The sequence below is a fragment of the Ceratotherium simum genome, chromosome 25 (assembly GCF_057802395.1).
Source record: "Ceratotherium simum simum isolate JZ-2026a chromosome 25, ASM5780239v1, whole genome shotgun sequence".
Classification (NCBI taxonomy): domain Eukaryota; kingdom Metazoa; phylum Chordata; class Mammalia; order Perissodactyla; family Rhinocerotidae; genus Ceratotherium; species Ceratotherium simum.
Genome location: NC_141924.1, coordinates 12,813,528 through 12,830,680, shown reverse-complemented (window position 1 = coordinate 12,830,680; position 17,153 = coordinate 12,813,528). Strand labels below are relative to the sequence as shown.

The following is a 17,153-nucleotide window of genomic DNA, read 5'->3' as shown; positions in this document are numbered from 1 at the left end:
GAGAGAAAGAGGGACCAGAGCTCTCTCTCTCTCTCTTCATCGTGTGAGGACACAGTGAGAAGGCAGCTGTCTGTAAGCTAGGAAGAGAGCTCTCGCTGGAACCAAATCTGCTGGCACTTTGATCTCGGACATTCCGGCCTCCAGGACTCTAGAACTTAACACGTCATTTAAGCCACTCATCTTGTTACAGCAGCCTGAGGTAAGACAGCATCCCATCACCTCTGCCACATTTTGTTGGTTAAAAGCAAGTCGCAGGTCCCATCCACACTCAAGGGAGGGGACCACACAGGGTGTGGACGTCAAGAAGTGGATATCATGGGGATTGCCCTGGAGTCTGTCCATCAAATCCCCTTACAGTCTTTGCTCACCTCAGCAGCCAAGTGACCCTGTTAAACCTATGTTGGACCATGTCACCCCTCAAATCAAAACTTTCCAGTAGCTTCCCACCTCAACCAGAGTAAACCTGAAGTCCCTCCATTTATCTGCAAGGCCCTGCTGACACACCGCCCCCTTCCCTGACCTCAGCTCCTCCCACTCTCCTGATGGCTCTTTTGGCCCCAGCCACGCTGGCCTCCTCTGTTTCATGACCACAACAAGCACAGTCCTGCCTCAGGGCCTTTGCGTGGCTGTTCCCTCTGCTGCAACTTTCCTTCCCCATGACTTGCCTTTTCACCTCCTTCAGGACTCTGCTCACCTTCACAGACCATACTTTATAAAAGCATCCTAACCCACCCCTCGCTCTTCATTCCCTGGTCTTTCCTCCTGTAGTACTTGTCACCACCTGACACACTAGATACGCATTTATTCTTTCCTCCAGTAGGACGCAAACCACATGTGAGAAGGGAGGTGACTTGTGTTCACTGCCGTGTCCCCAACACCTGGGCCCAACTCACAGCAGGTGCTCGATAAACAAAGGTGCTGACTGAAGGAGCTCTGGGATTGGAGGAGCAGGAAGAGGAGGAGGAGGGGTCGTCATCACCCTGAGGCTGGCCCTTTGGCCCCTCAAAGCTCCAACAGGGGACCTAAAGCTGGCATGAGGACTGCATGGAGGGGAGAGGGGACAGCTGTCCAGACTGCTCTAGCCCTCTTCCACTGAAGACCCCACGGGCCATCAGCCCCCCACCCAAGCCGCCAGCCCCTAAGCCAGCCTCCTCAGCATTTACTGAGCCCCTAATTGCCCTGATGCCAGGCTAGAGGCTGGGGCACAGCACCGCCAGACTTGGCCCCTGCCATCCAGGACCCTGTCTTCACCCAGGAAGGCTGGACAGCGGGGAGCAGGGAATGCCAGTAGGTGGGGCCTGGAATCGTCTTGCAGCCCCAAAGGAGGGTTTAGAGAGCCTGTTTCTGGGAAACTTGAAGTCCAGCCACGTGGGCCCAGTCTACCAGCTTACTTTCTTCTACTGTGGCTTCCTCGTTCACACAGCCAGAGCTCTAAGACCTTCCCCGGGGGCTGAAGCTGCATCTCCAGCCCCTCCCTGCATCGGTCCCCAGAGGGGCTTATTCTGAGCCAGGAAGGGCACCCAACACGGAGGCCACCTTCCTTTGGCCTGCTTCTGAAAGGCCCCCGGGCCTGCGCTCTGTGACACCTCTTTGAACACGCATTTGGAAGACCAGCTGCCCCCTGTCCTATTCCCCCCACCCAGAGGGCTGCGCCTACCGCAGAGGGCTCGGTGCCTGGCTACCCTTGGTTTCACCTCTCTCTGGCTTCCCCGGCCCCCTTCCAGGTAGCTCCCAGCACGCTCCTCCTGACATGGGACAACAGGTGGCTTCCTTTGTCATAACTAAATAATCAAGTGGTGTCCACAGTGCAGCTTCTCCAGCTGGGGGTTACTACAGAGGTTTCTTCCCTCGGTAGGTTCTAAGGAATCAGAAGACGACGGAAGTATGGGGCAAGGATGGACCCAGGGAGAGGCAGACAGACACAGCCCCTCAGAAAAGGCCGATTTTATTCCAGTGCTGCTGGGAAAAGGGGGGCTTTACACAGCAATTCTAAAACTTGTCACCCTCCTCTGCTGAAGAGGTGTGAACCAGCTGCAGGTCACGCCGGGGGCACTACGCCGGCGGGAGTGGGGGCGAGCGGAGGAGAGCTGACTGCTCAGGCCTTCCCACCCTTCCACTGGGACACACGGGTCTCTGGGGGCGCCCGGCGGAACCACTCGGACCAGGAGCCATCATAGACGGCCACGTCGGGCTTGCCGCAGAGGTAGGCGGCCAGGGCAATGTGGCAGGCGGTGACACCCTTCCGGCAGGTGGCGATGAGGGGCTGCTCGAGGTCTACCTTCTTGGCCTCGAACATAGCACGGAGCTCCTCTGGACTCTTCTCGAAGCCGTCCTCCGTCAGGAAGTCCATGAACGGCATGTTGACCGAGCCTCGGATGTGGCCCGGGTCCAGTCCTGGGCGAGGGCAGAGGACAAAGGGCAGGACAGGGTTAGGAAGGGCACGCGGGTGTGGGCGACCGGGGCCTGGAGGGAGCTTCGCAAATAACAAGAACGTCTGTGCCCTTCTCGGAGCTCCATGTATTCCCGGCCCTACCTACATTTAGTGCTCACGACTTCAGACAAAGTGTCCCCTCCCCCAAAACCGGCCTTGAAGTAGGACTGTCCAAAATCACAGCTGCTTGAGAGGACAGGGCAGGAGCCTCAGCTCTACCATTTACTGACCTGTCTACTAACATTTACCCTAGGCAAATCGCTTCACCTCTGACCTCAGTGTTCTCATCTGTACAATGGGCTCCGTGGTGCACACCTATCTCACAGGGTTGTTGAGAAGAGGAAATGAGACGATTAACGCCAATACTCTGTGTTGTGCCCACTGCTGAGAAGGCAGGGGTGAAAGGGAGACACAGCCCAGGCTCGCAGGGGGTTCCAGTCCAGCAAGGAAGACAGGTGTGAAACAGACAACCACGTAATTCATTACATATAATGTTGCTCCATTTCACAGATGAATACACTGAGGCTCGGCAGAAGGAAACGGCTCACCTAAGGCCACACGGAGAGGCAAAGACAGACCCAGGATCACACCAAGTCCCCTGATTGTCCGGTTAAGCACACAGTTGTGAAAGAGCATGTGGCCTGGTGTTAGAAGACAGACGTTCAAATCCCAGCCCTGCCACTTACCAGCAGGGTGACCTATAGCAAGTCACATCACCTCTCAGAGCCTGTTTCCCCCTGGCTAAAATGGAGTAGCCATGCGTGTCAGAGCTGCGTAAGAGGCAGAGCACCGAGTCCTGAGGCCACCCCCCCCCCACGCTCAATGCTGTTGCCCCCACCACTCCACCACCTACCCTGGGGGGCAGGTGAGAATGGGGGCAGTGTGGGCCCTTCAGGCCCCTCCTAGCAACCCTGAGAGGCTTGGATGGAAGCGGAATAGGGGTCTGGGCTGGCTCAGTGTGCAGCCAGGCAGGCCCCGCACCTGTGAGCCTCAGTTTCCCCATCTGTGAAATGGGGAGATAACCCCCCCTACCTCACAGGCCTGTAGGGAAGTTAGCCACTGAAGGGAAAAGCCCCTAATGACCCTGGGGACACTGTAGATGCGCAATCATGCCAGCAATGTCCCTCTCCCCTCACCCCAAATTCAAAGAGGATTCCGAAATTCACTGGCATGACTCGAGTTCCTTTGATGGAACAGACGTCCCAACTTATAAAATTATAGCAATTTCTCCAAATCCTGTTGGGATTTCATCTTTTTGTCTGGAAACTTTTATCTGAGACCAGATGTGTGCTGACCCTACCAATGAGGAACAATTGATCTGTTGCCTTCAAGGGTGTTCTTTGCCAAGAAGCCCAGCCTTAAACTGTTTTGGCATCCAGCAGTGCGCTGGATTTAAGTGCATTTAAAAGCACAAGGGTTTGCTGAGTTCTGAATGCTGTTCTGTTTCTTTCCCCCCATCCCCGATGAAACAGCTCATCTGATTACATCAAAGGCACCTCTTCTGAGGGAAGAAGTCAGGGGTCTCTGCAGACTCCGGCCTTCCACACTGGGCCAGCATCGGGAGGTGGAGCCCTCCTGTTCACCCAGCGAGGGCTCGGGGCCTGTCTGAAGAATTTAAATGAGCAGAAACTGACCGCCTGTGCGCGGGGCGGGCCTGGATGAACCTGGCCTGGAGAACCTTGGAGAAGAGCCACTGGAGGAAAGACACAACGGGCCAGAAGCAGAGGCTCCTGCTACTCCTCCCCCAAGCCCAGCTTCAGCTGCAAGCTCGCGGCTTTCCCTCCCCCAGCAGGTGTGCCACTGTGCTCATAACCTCTGGCACCAGGCACCCAGACAATGGGTCATCTCAAGAACTTGATCTTCCTCAATCCTCATAAAGCCACGGAGATTCTCCTCCTGGCACTAATGGGGAGCCCAGGCTCAGAGAGGTGAGGTAACTTGCCCCAGGACACACAGCATAGGTGTGTGAAGTGAAGTCAGGTCTGTCTGACCCCGAGGACTGTGTTCTTTGGCCCCCCTGAGCCTTCGTGGGAAAGGGGGCTGAGGCCGGGGATGGATCAGATGACCTCTCCTGTTCCTCAACTGCTCAGAGGTCTGGGACTTTGTGTTCCAGCTTTGGCCAAGTAGATGCCAGTCAAGTTGGCGAGTTAACATCCCTGAGGTCACTAACAGGTGGGGTCTACAAGTAAGGCCAGGAAAATCTGTTTCCTGCTTTCCTCCTAAAGACACCAGGGAATCCAGTGCAGGTGGCCCCAGTGGGCAGCCCCCAACCCCGGCCCCTGGAGGCAGCTCGCACTCTGCTGCTCCACTCCTACCCCCACCCCAAGCCCTGGGAGGAAGAGACAGGCAGAGCGGCCACATGACCCCAGGAGTCAACACCAAGGCCGTGGAGCTGTGACCCTTCCCCAGGCCCCGTGTTTGCTCACAACAGTGGCCTTGAGAAACAGCCCCACTTTGATGCCAGCCGACTGGGGTCAAATGTTGACCCTCTGCCTCGATGGAGAAGTCTCTGCTTTCTTCCCCACCTGCAGAGCGGGCCCAATTCCAACCTCCCCGTGCAGCCGCTGTAGGTGTCAAGGAGAATGTGTATAAAGGATTCTGCAAATGAGAGTGCTCATTAGGGGTCAATATCCTCCCTCTTCACCCTCACTGACCCCAAGGGGGGAGGAAGAGAGAAAAAGGCTGATAAAGACACAAGCTGGATCAACTTCCACCTCTGTTTTCTCCTTTCCCCCAAAGCTCCTGTAAGGTGAGCAGTGTTCCTTTTATTGAGGAGGATGAGGGTTCAGAGGTGAAGGGACTTGCCCGAGGCCACACATCAGTGCCACAGCAGGACATGGACTCAGGTCTGCTCTCCCACCTTGCGTCCCTCATGCACATGACCGCAGGCCCTGGAGGCACGAAACGGAGGCCCGAGGGGAAGCTGCTTGCCTAAGAAACCCTACGGGTTTCTAAGGCCCTGCTTCCAGCTCCTCTTGGGGGTCACTCCCTCCAGGGATGCCCAGGGCCTGCCACCCACACTCCCACACATCTGGACCAGAGAGCCCACACAGAGCCTCCCAGATGCCACCCCAACCTGGGGACCGTGACTCAGCAGAGCCTCACGTGCTTTGCGTCCCCCAAATGTCCTGTGGGGGAGGCCAGCAGAGCCTCTCAGAGAATGAGGGAGGGAATGCCACGTCCTCCAGGCCTTTCTAGACCACCCTGGCCTTTGCACAGGTCCTCACCCTTCTCGAAACACCCCTCTAGCCACTGCTGCCCTGAAATACACACAGCCAGGTGGGTGGGGCGGCCCTTACTCTTCTCGTTTTACAATAAGGGAACCCAGAGAGGCCGAGCAATTAGATTGAGGTCCCACCATAAAGGAGGGGCTGAGCTCAAATCAGGATCCTTGCTCCTGGTGCTTCTGATGGGAACTGGAGGAGGTGGGTGGAGGACCACGGGAGGGGGAGGGGCTTTAGAATTGCGGGCTTCCACCGGGCATTCCCCACAGCAGGCTGTTTCCCCTTCTCTGAGCCTCAGTGTGCTCATCTCTAAAATGGGAGTGAGGAGACTGGCCCTGGCACCTGCAAACCCTCCCTTGTCTTATTCTCAGGCTGCTGCCGGGTAAGCTGGGAAGCAGCTAGAAAAACAAGTCCATCATTCCTCCCCCCAGTGGCTGCCCAAGTCCCAAGGAGAGAAGGTGTCTTGAACCAAGGCCAGGAGGGCGCTGCTGGAGTTCAGTGCCAGGAGTCTCTGGAAGGTGCCAAATGAACTTGAATCTTCAACTCCAGAGCTTCAGAAAGCAAGCCCGGCAAGGAAAACACGGGGCCGGGAAAAAGCCTCAATGGGGAGGGTAGAGCCCAGCACATTCCTGGCTCTGCTGCTAACTGGCCGTGTGGCCTTGACCCGAGCCTTCCTCCCCTCTGTGCGATGAGGCGACCTTTCAGGCCCTCCAGCTCTAAGTGTTGGAAACAGCTTTCACAGAGTTCTTTCCCTCGAGGCAGAGGAAGGAAGAGACATTTTTCAACAAGTTAGGAAAATCTTGCACAGGAGTTAGATTCCCCAGAGGGGCCCCGACTGAGGACAGAGCCACTGCCCCAGGAGGTGCCGGCCACCCTGAGGGCTCAGGCCAGCCTAGGCCACCAGCGGCCCCGAGAGCAGTGAGGTCTCGGCCACCAGCAGTGTCCAGGCAGGGGCTGGAGGGCGACCAGCAGGAGCAATGGTGAGACCTCTATGGTCCTCTGTTAGGAGATTCTAGAACTCAGCATTTCCTCTCCTGAGATTCCTCCCACCTCCAGCAGTGTAGAAACTTCCTGGCCCCCGCTTCGTCCCCAGGAGAGGACTCAGGAGCCATCTCCCTGTGGATGCCTAGTGGAGGGGGCTTCCTCCTGGCCCTGGGAGCTGGAGGCGGGGCAGAATGGTGGTGCATCCTGGTTTAGAGCACTCGTTTGAAACTAGGCAGCGCTGGGTTCAAACCCCAACTCTGCCACTTGACTGCGCAAGTAACTTGATGTCCTGGCGCCTCAGTTTTCACCCCTCTAAAATGGGGATATTAAGCTTCATTAGATGAGACAGAGCAGTGTCAAGGGCTTAGCATGAAATGGCAGCTGCTGTGACAGCTGAGGCAGGCGGCAGCTGTTTGGAACGATCAGCGGGCCCCAGGAGAGCTGCAGAGGGAGGGGTGCTGGGGGAGGGGCACTGTTGATGTCTATAAGGGTTTCTGGGGAACTGGAGAGGCCCTGAGAAGCTAGCTGTCCTTCTGTTCAGCAATGCACATGTTGGCTCATGGACAGAGCCTTGGGCATGTGGGGGAGCTAGTGCCTGGGCATGGATGTGGGTGGCTATGTCACCAGTCACCTCTGCAGATGCCACCCCATACAGATGCTAGGTGCTTGTTAGCACGTAGCTATGGGAACACATACGTAGGTCCTCATGCATCAGAGCTGAAAAAGCCTTTAGACTTGGCTCTACTCTCACATTTTACAGATGGAAAGACTGAGGCCCACATGGGGGGACTGAGGGCAAAACAGGAAAGGGTCCCAGCCATCCTTACTCCCCATCCTTCCATTGAGCATTACTCCCCAGGGACCACCTACCCACTGGGACACCTACCTACTGCATCGGGCTCTGGCTCAGTGCCCAGGTACCGCCCCTGGGAACGAGAATCCACCAGCTGGAACCTCTTAGATTCCAGGTTCTCCAGCACCTGCTCGTAGGTCTTGAGCAGGGAGCGGTCCAGTGTGGCTTTGAAGACGGCGGGCTCTGGGCATGAGGGCTCAGATGTCACCGGGTGGCCTTCCTTCAGCCAGTTCCGGAAGCCGCCATTGAGCACCGACACGGTGCGGTGGCCAAACACACGGAACATCCACCAGACCCGCGGCGCGTAGAAGCTGCCCAGGTGGTCACCATCATACACGACCACGTGCGTGTCGTTGCTGACGCCCAGGCGGCCCACGTAGTCAGCGAAGCCCGCCTCGCTGGGCAGCATCATCTCGTAGGGCGACGCCGTGTTCCGGCACTCCTCTATGTCAAAAAAGGAGGCGCCCGGCACATGGCGCTCCAGGTACTCCTTGCGGGCCTCGCGGGTGCCCGGGGAGTACCAGGACGCGTCCAGCACCCGCAGGCTGGGCCCCAGCTTGCCAGCCCGGACCGACTCCGCCAGCCACTTGGAGGACACCAGCGCCCGGTAGAGCACCTGATGAACCATGGTTTCAGCTCTGCGCGTCACCTGGCGCGGACGGGAACCGGGAAAGAGACGGGCATGAAGACTGTGTGTGCAGCGAAGTGGGGCCTGGAGGAGGAGCTTCTTTCCTACCGCACTTGTTTACAGCAACCCCGCGGGGCTGGGGGGTGCAGTGGGGTAGGGTCAAAGATTCCCCAAGAAAAGCCTGCTCCGCCCCTCCCTGGGGCCCTCCCGCGCAGAAGGGGGTGGGGCATGCGCTTCTGAGGGTTTTAGTCCGGGAGCTGGCTGGGAGGGCGGCTGGCCCTAGAAGCTACAATATTCGCCCTCGGGATCCTGCCAGAAAAGAGCAGCGAAAAGATGCCCAAGATGGGGGGAGATGGCTTCTTGGGCCTAGAGCCCCCTTTCCTGGGAGAGCAGGGGAAGGGGCGCATGGGGGAGGGTCCGCGCCTCTCGCAAACCCTCCTGCCGCCTCGTAGCAGCATGCGCTCGCCCCTCCAGAATGCCCAAGTCCAGCCCCGGCGCGGTGCCCTCTGCCCCAGTTGGGTCCGGGGTTCCCGGGACACCCCGCCCCGCTGTCGTTACGGGGACCCCGCCCTGGGTCGCAGGTGGCCCGGCCGGCGGCCCAATCCCGAGCGGCCCGGAGCCTGGCCGCCGCCCCCACCCCGCCGCACTCACTCGCCCTCGCCGCCGCCCTGGCGCTCGCCCTGCCCGCTGGAGAAGTTGGCCAGTTCAAAGCCAGAGCCAGCAACAACCCGGCCGGCCCACACCATCGCGCCGCCGCCCGAGGGGGGACCGCGCGCCGCCCGCCGCGCGCCCGCGCCGCCCCTGCCCCGCCGCGCCCGCGCCCGGCCGCCCCCCGGCGCGCGGCGCCTCTCAGACCCCCGGGGACCCGCCGGGGGCGCGGGGCGGCAGGGGGCGGCGCGCGGCAGGGCTCGGCGGTGCGGGCGTCCCCCCGGCCCGGCCAATGGAAGGCGCGGGCAGCGGCGGCTCCGAGTGGCCGCGGCGGTGGGCTGTGCCGAAGTCTCCTCCCTTTGGCCCGCCGCAGGTTGGTGGCGGGAGGAGGGGACGGCCGCGGGCGCGGGGAGGGGGCGCCTGCTGCGGGGGCCATGGCCGAGCCCGGAAGCCGGGAGCCCGAGACCTGGGTAACTGCTGCGGCGTCGCGCTTGCCTGTCTTTAGGGGGCGGTCGATCTTTGGGGTGCGCGGCGAGGGGCTGAGCGGAGGAGGCGGCTGCAGTCTAGGAGGAAAGGCGCGCCCCTGCGTTCGCCCTGAGGCTGGCTGTGCGCAGCAGCTTGGGGCGGCCTGCAGGGGGAGGTCGGGGTGAATGGTGGGTGGGGAGCCGTGGGTGGGCGTGGGGGTCATCAGGTGCCGCCAGAGTGGGCAGGAGGGAGCGAGGAGGGCGAATACAGTCCCACAGAGAGGCCAAGGCCAGCTGACCCAGAGGCTCCAGGAGGAAAAACTGGCAGAGAACTTCCGGGAGTGAAACGAAACTAACATGTGTCAAGGCCTGCTCCGTGAGGCGCTCTGCTGGGCGCTCCCACGGGTGCTACCTGCTGCCCACAAGAACCCCGCGGGGTCGGCCGGAAACTTATTTAAAGACCCGAGAGAGAGAGGCCGGCCCACGCGTTGCCAGGGGCGCGCGGTGGAGTTGAGTTAATCCCGGATCTGAAGCCCACATGTCGCGGGCTGCCTTGGTTTACCGTGCTCATTGCCAAAGCCTCATGCTTTAAAAAAAACTGCCTTTGTTTTTAATTTAACCTATTTAATTGTAAGTGTATATAATTTAACTTTTAACAGTCTCTGTTTAAACAACCATTTGGCATAATTCCTGAAACTCTAACAACTAGTTCTTGCAAGCTGGTGGGACCCCCTGCCCCTGCTCAGCTTTTGCATATGCTGTTACATGTGCCTAGAGCTTTCTCATCCCCCTTTTAAAAATTCTTTTTATTCTGGAGCCGGCTTGGTGGCGTAGTGGTTAACTTCTCGGGCTCCACTTCGGTGGCCCGGGGTTTGGATCCCAGGTGCGGACCTATACACAGCTTATTAAGCCATGCTGTGGCAAGCGTCCCACATATAAAATAGAAGAAGATGGGCACAGATGTTAGCTCAGGGCCAATCTTCCTCAGCAAAAAAAAAAAAAAATCTTTTTATTCTGAAATAACTATATTCTTACAGAAAGTTGAAAAAATTTACACTTTGAGAAGCATTTACCCTGTAAATCCTCTGAGCTTTGTGCTTTGCAGTGGGGGACAGAGGGGATAGAAGGACAAGGATGGGGAAGTCATTGAGGAATGCCAGTCTGACTGGAGCCCTCTCTGCCACGGCCAAACCCCAGCTGATGGCCTGGGACTCACACTTCCCCTAGTGCTGTGTATTCACTCCTGAGATGGGCCTGGGGCTGTCCCCTATGTCCTGGAGTCCTTCAGTCCTCCCAGAGCATCTCCACCCACAGTGATCCAGGCCTGCCAAGCACACAGGGACCTGGTCCCTGCCCTTCAGTGACACACACAGCCTGCTCTCCCAGACCCTCTTCCACCTCCCACAGTCCTTTGTGAGAACTGCCAATCCAGCAGGGAGGGTGGGGCAGGATGACCTCCGACCTCTGAAGTCCCCCCATTCCTGAAATTCTAATTCTGCATTGGCTGCTGTCAGTTCAAAGGCCACCTATGAGAGTGACTTGGAAGAAATAATGAGATTTTATTAAATAGTTTTTAATGATTATTAAAAGCAGCCATGTGCAGTGCATCATGATGGCCCCTCTACATTCATGATTTAATTTTCGCTCTAAGAGGTGAGGGTTGGAAGCTTCATTATAAGAAATGGAAACAGCTCGGGGAGCCTAACTTGTCGGCCCTCACACAGCTCATTAAGCAGTGGACTCGCAGTGGGATTTGCACCGACTTTGGGGGGCTCTGACTCCCACACCAGGGTTCTTTCCACTCTAAATGGATCATTAGGGGAAAAAAATCAAGGAGCCCCAAGAATGGTGGGGAGCAGGGGCTATTGTGGCTCACAATGGGTTCTTCAAGAAGAGGCACACGGCATCCCCCAGCATTATCTAGCTGTGGGGTAACCCACAGAGACTGGGATCGCCCCTTAGCCAAAGCCCCCTTGGCAGCCTCCTCATCTTGAAGGTCAAGCTTCAGTTTCCTGGGCCCCTGAAAAGGTCAGATCAGTCTGGCCTTCCCCCTCCTCCAGGAGGCCTTCCCACCCCCTTCTGCCCCCATCTCAGGCTGAGGTAGCAGCCCCTCTGCTCACACTGAGCTCCAGACTTTCCTCAATTACCTTGTCTCTTGAGCAGGCCTGTGGCCTGTCTTTACCCTCAGGGCCTAGCAAAGTCGAGGGTGTCTCAGTGTCCAGCACAGGGCCTGGCCGTGTGCGCGAAGTGGGTTCCTAAAAGCCAGCCTGTGATGGGACTGTGGGAGGGGGCTGGGCACAGGGTGTCCCACTGTGGACTCATTAGGCCCTGGTCATCATTGACCCGGGGCTGGGGAAGAAGTGCAGCCTCGGGAGGTGAAATCCGCCTTGGAATCCTGAAGTGGCCCCTGACCAGCTCTGTGACCAAGCGCAAGGAGCTTCTTACATGTCTAACTGCCAATCGCCTCATTCACAAAACAGGCATCTTAATACACCCACTACTAAAGCCGGGCCCACTGGCACACGCCACAAAACGCTTGTTCTCTAGTACCTACCCTCTTCCCCTTGGTGGCAGGACTGACTGGTATGGATGTAGAGGTTGTGCCCTGCACAGGGGGTACACAGCTGGGCGGGCAAGCGGGGCTGACCCACTCATCCAGCCATGTGCTCTGGTGGGGGTCTGCCTTTCTCTGACCTGCACAAAGGCACCTAGCGGACCAGGGGCTGCCTGCACAGTGGCTCAGTGCATTTGGAGCATCCCGGCCCTAGAAGGCTGTGGGCTGACATGCCACAGTGTGCTGACGGGCTGGTGAGCTGCTGGCCCACAGAGGAGGGGAGGGGAGAGGGAGTGAGGTGCCAAGTCACTGTAGCTGCTCCTACAAGAAGGTCCAGAGAGAAAGTTCAGGTTCAAGGGGCAGAATCTGACCTTGCGGGACTCCAGCGCCTGCACAGCGCATGTCGGTGAGAAGTCTGGATTCTGGTGTGCGACCGCCTAGTGGGAAGCCGGGCGCCACCACTTCTTAGCTGGTGACCTTGGTCCACTCAGTGCACTTCTGTGAGCCTCAGTGGTGCCCTCTGGGAAACAAAGAGAATAATACCAAACCTCTTGAGGCAACTCAGCAAATAATTGGGAACCTACTCTGTCCTGCAGTGTCCTAAGGTATTGTGAGAATTAAATGGCACAGAGCAAGGACTCAGTAAATTCCAGCTACTGTTCCTATGAGGCCGCTTATGTAAATGTTTGATGAACGAGTGAGTGAATTCTGCCAGGGCCCTTGCTTGGTTGCAGGTGAAGCTGGGCTGCGTCTTAGGGAGGGGCTGAGACTTCGCCCCTACTTGCCTTAAAGCGCCAGCAGGGCCTTCAGGTCCGGCCTACCCCTCCCCAGTAAGCAGCGGTGAGGAGCCCCCACCCTGGCCCTCTCCAAAGCGTCATGGTCATTTGGTCACTCTCCGCTGTGTATATATCCAAGGTCTGGCGGGGGAGGGCAGGGGAGACCCGGGTGACGTAAGTCTGCACCTGGGTTCACCAGCACTGCTTTTCTGCGTTCCCTGGACTCTGCCCTCCCCAGGCTCCACCGCCCCATCCCCAGCCCCAGCAGCGGTTCTCGCCCCGGGCGGCCTCTTCCTCCATTCCCTCCTCACACCCCCCCTTGTCGCCCAGGCCTGCAGCCCCAGTGTCGCCGCCGCCATGGCCCCGCAGCAGCTCTTCCGCGCGCTCGTGTCGGCGCAGTGGGTGGCCGAGGCGCTGCGGGCCCCGCGCGCCGGGCAGCCCCTGCAGCTGCTCGACGCCTCCTGGTACCTGCCCAAGCTGGGCCGCGACGCGCGCCGCGAGTTCGAGGAGCGCCACATCCCGGGCGCCGCCTTCTTTGACATCGACCAGTGCAGCGACCGCACGTCGCCCTACGACCACATGCTGCCCAGCGCGGCGCACTTCGCCGAGTACGCGGGCCGCCTGGGCGTGGGCCCCGCCACCCACGTCGTGGTCTACGACGCCAGCGACCAGGGCCTCTACGCGGCGCCGCGCGTCTGGTGGATGTTCCGCGCCTTCGGCCACCGCGCCGTGTCGCTGCTGGACGGCGGCTTCCGCCACTGGCTGCGCCGGGGCCTCCCGCTGAGCTCGGGCAAGAGCCGGCCCGCGCCCGCAGAGTTCCAGGCCGCGCTGGACCCCGCCTTCGTGAAGACGTACGAGGACGTCAAGGAGAACCTCGAATCACGGCGCTTCCAGGTGGTGGACGCCCGCGCCGCCGGCCGGTTCCGGGGCACCGAGCCCGAGCCCAGAGACGGTAACAGCGCTGCGCCGAGGGGCCCGGACATCGGGTTTCCAGTCGCCTCACTCTCTAAGCCTCGCTGGCTTTATTCCTCAAGTGGGGCAATAATACTTGCTCCAGCCCCATCCTTGGGGTTGTGCTTGGGGCAGTGGCTACTCCACATTTGTTGGGCACCCAGGGTGCCCTGTATAAGTGTGAGAACCCAGATAGCCCCACCCCAATACTACGGGTGTAGAGGTCACTGCGGAATGGGAGGGGTCGCGGGCAGGCCCAGTTTGGGTAAAGCCTCAAAGGGATGGGGCCTGATCAGGTCTACACCATCCTTGAGGGTGATGGAGGCAGGGAGAAGAGGTGTCTGGGGTGGGGAACTGTCCCTCAGAGGGAAAGGAAAGTCCCTCAGAGGGGCCAAGGCTTGCAGAGGGCAAGACAGAGGGGCACTAAGTAGAGAGAGAGGTTGCTGCCCCAGGTGAGAGCAGAAACTGAATGGAGGGTGGTTGGGCTGGGGCAAGGCCTTCTGCTGTGGGCCGGATGTCCCCAGGCAGGGAGCCTGCAGGACAGCCCTATATGAGGTGGGGAAGGGTCCCCACAATGCAGGCTGGTCAGTGGCCACGTTGGTGTGAGCCTTTCAGTGATCCCAAGGCGGGGTGGGGTGGTCATTGTACAGAGGAGGAAATGGAGCCTTAGGATGGCTGCCTTGCCGAGGTCCCAGGAAGCAGTCCAGCCAGGTGCTGAACTCCGGGCAGTCCATTTAACTGCAGGGAGCAGCCAGTAATTCCCCAGCAATTTCTCTCCTGCCTGCTTCGGGGAGGGTGCAGGGAACTGCCGCTTCCTCTGGGAAGCTCTCCCTGAATGGCATCCCCCATACCCCTGGGTTGGGGCATGAGGGTTGGAACCTCTGTCCTGTGGTTTCAGAGCAGCTTGGCCTCACCCTGTCTTAGCACTGTTTCGGGTGGCCCGAGGGCAAGGGCCGTCCATGCTCCCAGTGCATCCTGAAGACGAACCCAGTAGCTGGCACGGAGTGAATGCCTCAGAGAGGTTTGGTGAATTCAGAAGGTACCTGCCACATGCAACTGTGCAGAGCAATGTTGACATTAGGTCAAACTATATGAAACTGCTCATCTCCAACCGTTTTTGAACCTACATAGCTGGCAATTTTGTATGGTCCAGCCTAATAAGGACGCCACCTTGAACCTGTTGGGTCCTGCAGCTCAGCCCCTGGTGGGAGGGGGTGGAGCAACACAGGGCAGGGAGCCAGAGCCAGATCTGGGTTCAGAGCACTGCCCCCGGCTGCACTGGCTGAGTGTCACCTGGCAGGTCACCTAATCTCTGAGCACAGCTTCTGCGTGTGTCAAGTGGAGCAGAACACGGAAGATAAAGGATGTGGTGAGAGTCAGACATCTAATGAGAGCAAGTGTGTAAAGCACTCAGCTCCGTGTTTGCACACGCAGGATGCATTCAAGAAATGGGAAGTGATGTAATTAACGTCTGCTTCTCTGGCTATGGCTCTTTATAGAGGTACTTAATGCTTACCTCAGTCTCGCTTGCTCATCTGTAAAATGGGAGATAACAGTGTACACCTGGCAGGCCTGTTGTCAAGGTTGACCTAGCTGATATGCGTGCAGGCTCCATGTAAATCGGTGGAGAATACCACTGTCCCCCTCATTCCCACTCCACAGCCTGAGACCTGGCCAGTGCACCTATAGTTTGCCACATTGGTCCAGCATGGGGGGAAGCATGCTTTGCTTGGTGGGCTTCAAGGCGTGGAGACAGCCCTGCTCTGACAGTGGCCATCCTGGGTTGAGAGCTCGCTCTTCTTCCTTGCTCCAGGCTAGTCTCCACGTAATGTCTCTGACTGAGCCCAGTTTCTGCATCCGTTAAGTGGGGGCCTCTGTGCCCCAGTGACATGGGCATGTGAGTCTGTGTGCCTTGTCTCCTCATCTGTAGCAAAGAGAAGGTAGTAATTTCCTTCCCATAGAATTGGAGAGGATGGAAGAAGAAAATACAGCTGCGAGGCTCAGAACTGTGGCCAGCACAAAGTAAGCACTCAATAATGTCAGCTGGTATTATGACTATTATCTTTTATGATATGCCCCCATGCCACCCCTACGGCTTTTGGTAACACTCATCATACATGTAATTATTCAGTGGTTGCCTGTCTTCCCTGCCAGATCAAAATGCCTTGGCTGCAAGAGGTCTTGTTTATCTTTGTTGTCCCCATGCGCATGGTCGGTCATCAGAAAACCTGGGGCAGAGTGTGGCTCTGCTGGGCTCCGAGTCTTAGGTTCGGATTCCAGCCAGCAGTTTGCCAGATGCACGACCTTGGGCAGTACTACCCTCAGCATCTCCGTCTGTAAAATGGAAATGCTGTGAATGGCGCCTGGGTCTCCTGGTTGTGAGGACCACATGACACGATGCATATAGAAGGTTTGGGGCTGTGGCTGCGTGGGAGGCTCTCAGGGCCGCGGGGGCCATTCATGCCGCCCTTCTCTTTGTTCCTGCCCCCCTGCCGCAGACATCGAACCTGGCCACATCCCCGGCACTGTGAACATCCCCTTCACGGACTTCCTGACCGAGGAGGGCCTGGAGAAGAGCCCCGAGGAGATCCGCCGCCTGTTCCAGGACAAGAAGGTGGACCTGTCCCAGCCACTGGTGGCCACATGCGGCTCTGGTGTCACAGCCTGCCATGTGGCACTGGGAGCCTACCTCTGCGGCAAGCCTGACGTGGCCATCTACGATGGCTCCTGGGTCGAGTGGTACATGCGTGCCCAGCCCGAGGATGTCATCTCAGAGGGCCGGGGGAAGACCCACTGAGGCTGGGCAGGACACAGGAAGCTCGGGTGACACTCAGCCACCAGCTGTGCGCAGCCTGGTTGTTCTGACTCTGCTTTGACCTGGAGAGGTTTCTTCCTCCAACTCAAATGGCACATGGGGCGACATCTCAGAGGCCAGGAATTCCGTTGACTTGTGGGCACCGAGTGGAGGCAGGAGATAAGGTGGCAGCGGGCACAGGGGGCCGGGAGCTGCCCACCAGGTGCTAATCTGGGGCCCCACCTCCCTTCTGTCTTGCTGTGAGGAAATAAAACAGCCAAGTGCTAAATCCTTCTACCTGTGGGGCTGCCTCCGTTTCCCTCAGGAGCCAGAGGCTCCAGCCCACCCAGCGAAGGGAGCTCCATGGAGCCTGAAGGTCTTGGGGATCCTGTCCCTGCCTTCTGAGCTGAGCTGGGCCCCAGAGCCCTTCCATTCCTGTGCCCAGAATGCCCCCAGCAAACCGTCCTGCACCCTGTAACGCTGGGGCTCCCTTCTGGCTGCTGGGCTATTTAAGGTGAATCTTGCTGTGATGTGTGTGGAGTCCCACCCAAAGCCCCCCACAGGTAAGCAGTGCATCTCATTTCAAGACAGCTGGGTCCAGAACTTAATAGGAGGCTGTACCACGCTGAGGAGGCCTGTCCCAGCCCAGCCGGGATGTTCTGGAGAAGGGCTGAGTTTAGCCCAACTGGAAGAGAATCTAGTTCTAGACTCTAGGAGCCCTCACTTGCAGGCTAGCCTCGAGCTTGCAGGGGGTGGGCGGCCCTGGGGGTTTGATCCTTTCTGCTCAGAGACCCCCCAGGTAGACACAGGTGTCTGAGAAGGCCCTAGATGCCCCTGTCAGAACCC

At 58.5% G+C, this 17,153-nt stretch overlaps 2 protein-coding genes across 4 annotated transcripts; one reads left to right on the top strand and one right to left on the bottom strand.

Moving 5' to 3' along the window:
* Positions 1–1,929: 1,929 nt before the first annotated feature.
* On the bottom strand, positions 1,930–8,881 carry TST (thiosulfate sulfurtransferase). Of its 2 annotated transcripts, none has more exons than XM_087448951.1 (3): positions 8,772–8,881; positions 7,526–8,181; positions 1,930–2,394 (listed from the first exon to the last, which is right to left on the bottom strand). In XM_087448951.1, the coding sequence occupies exons 1-3, from the start codon at positions 8,864–8,866 to the stop codon at positions 2,096–2,098; spliced, it is 1,050 nt and encodes a 349-aa protein (XP_087305077.1). In that variant the 5' UTR covers positions 8,867–8,881; the 3' UTR covers positions 1,930–2,095. The 2 variants fall into 2 exon arrangements, with proteins under 2 accessions (XP_087305077.1, XP_087305076.1); XM_087448950.1 differs by having other exon boundaries at positions 7,526–8,141; positions 8,772–8,853.
* A 209-nt stretch (positions 8,882–9,090) lies between these two features.
* On the top strand, positions 9,091–16,604 carry MPST (mercaptopyruvate sulfurtransferase). 2 transcript variants are annotated; one of them, XM_004418106.2, is made up of 3 exons: positions 9,091–9,141; positions 12,893–13,514; positions 16,012–16,604. In XM_004418106.2, exons 2-3 carry the CDS (start codon positions 12,920–12,922, stop codon positions 16,308–16,310), a joined length of 894 nt encoding a protein of 297 aa, XP_004418163.1. In that variant the 5' UTR covers positions 9,091–9,141; positions 12,893–12,919; the 3' UTR covers positions 16,311–16,604. The 2 variants fall into 2 exon arrangements, with proteins under 2 accessions (XP_004418163.1, XP_004418162.1); XM_004418105.3 differs by lacking the exon at positions 9,091–9,141 and adding an exon at positions 9,151–9,238.
* The last annotated feature ends 549 nt before the right edge of the window (positions 16,605–17,153 follow it).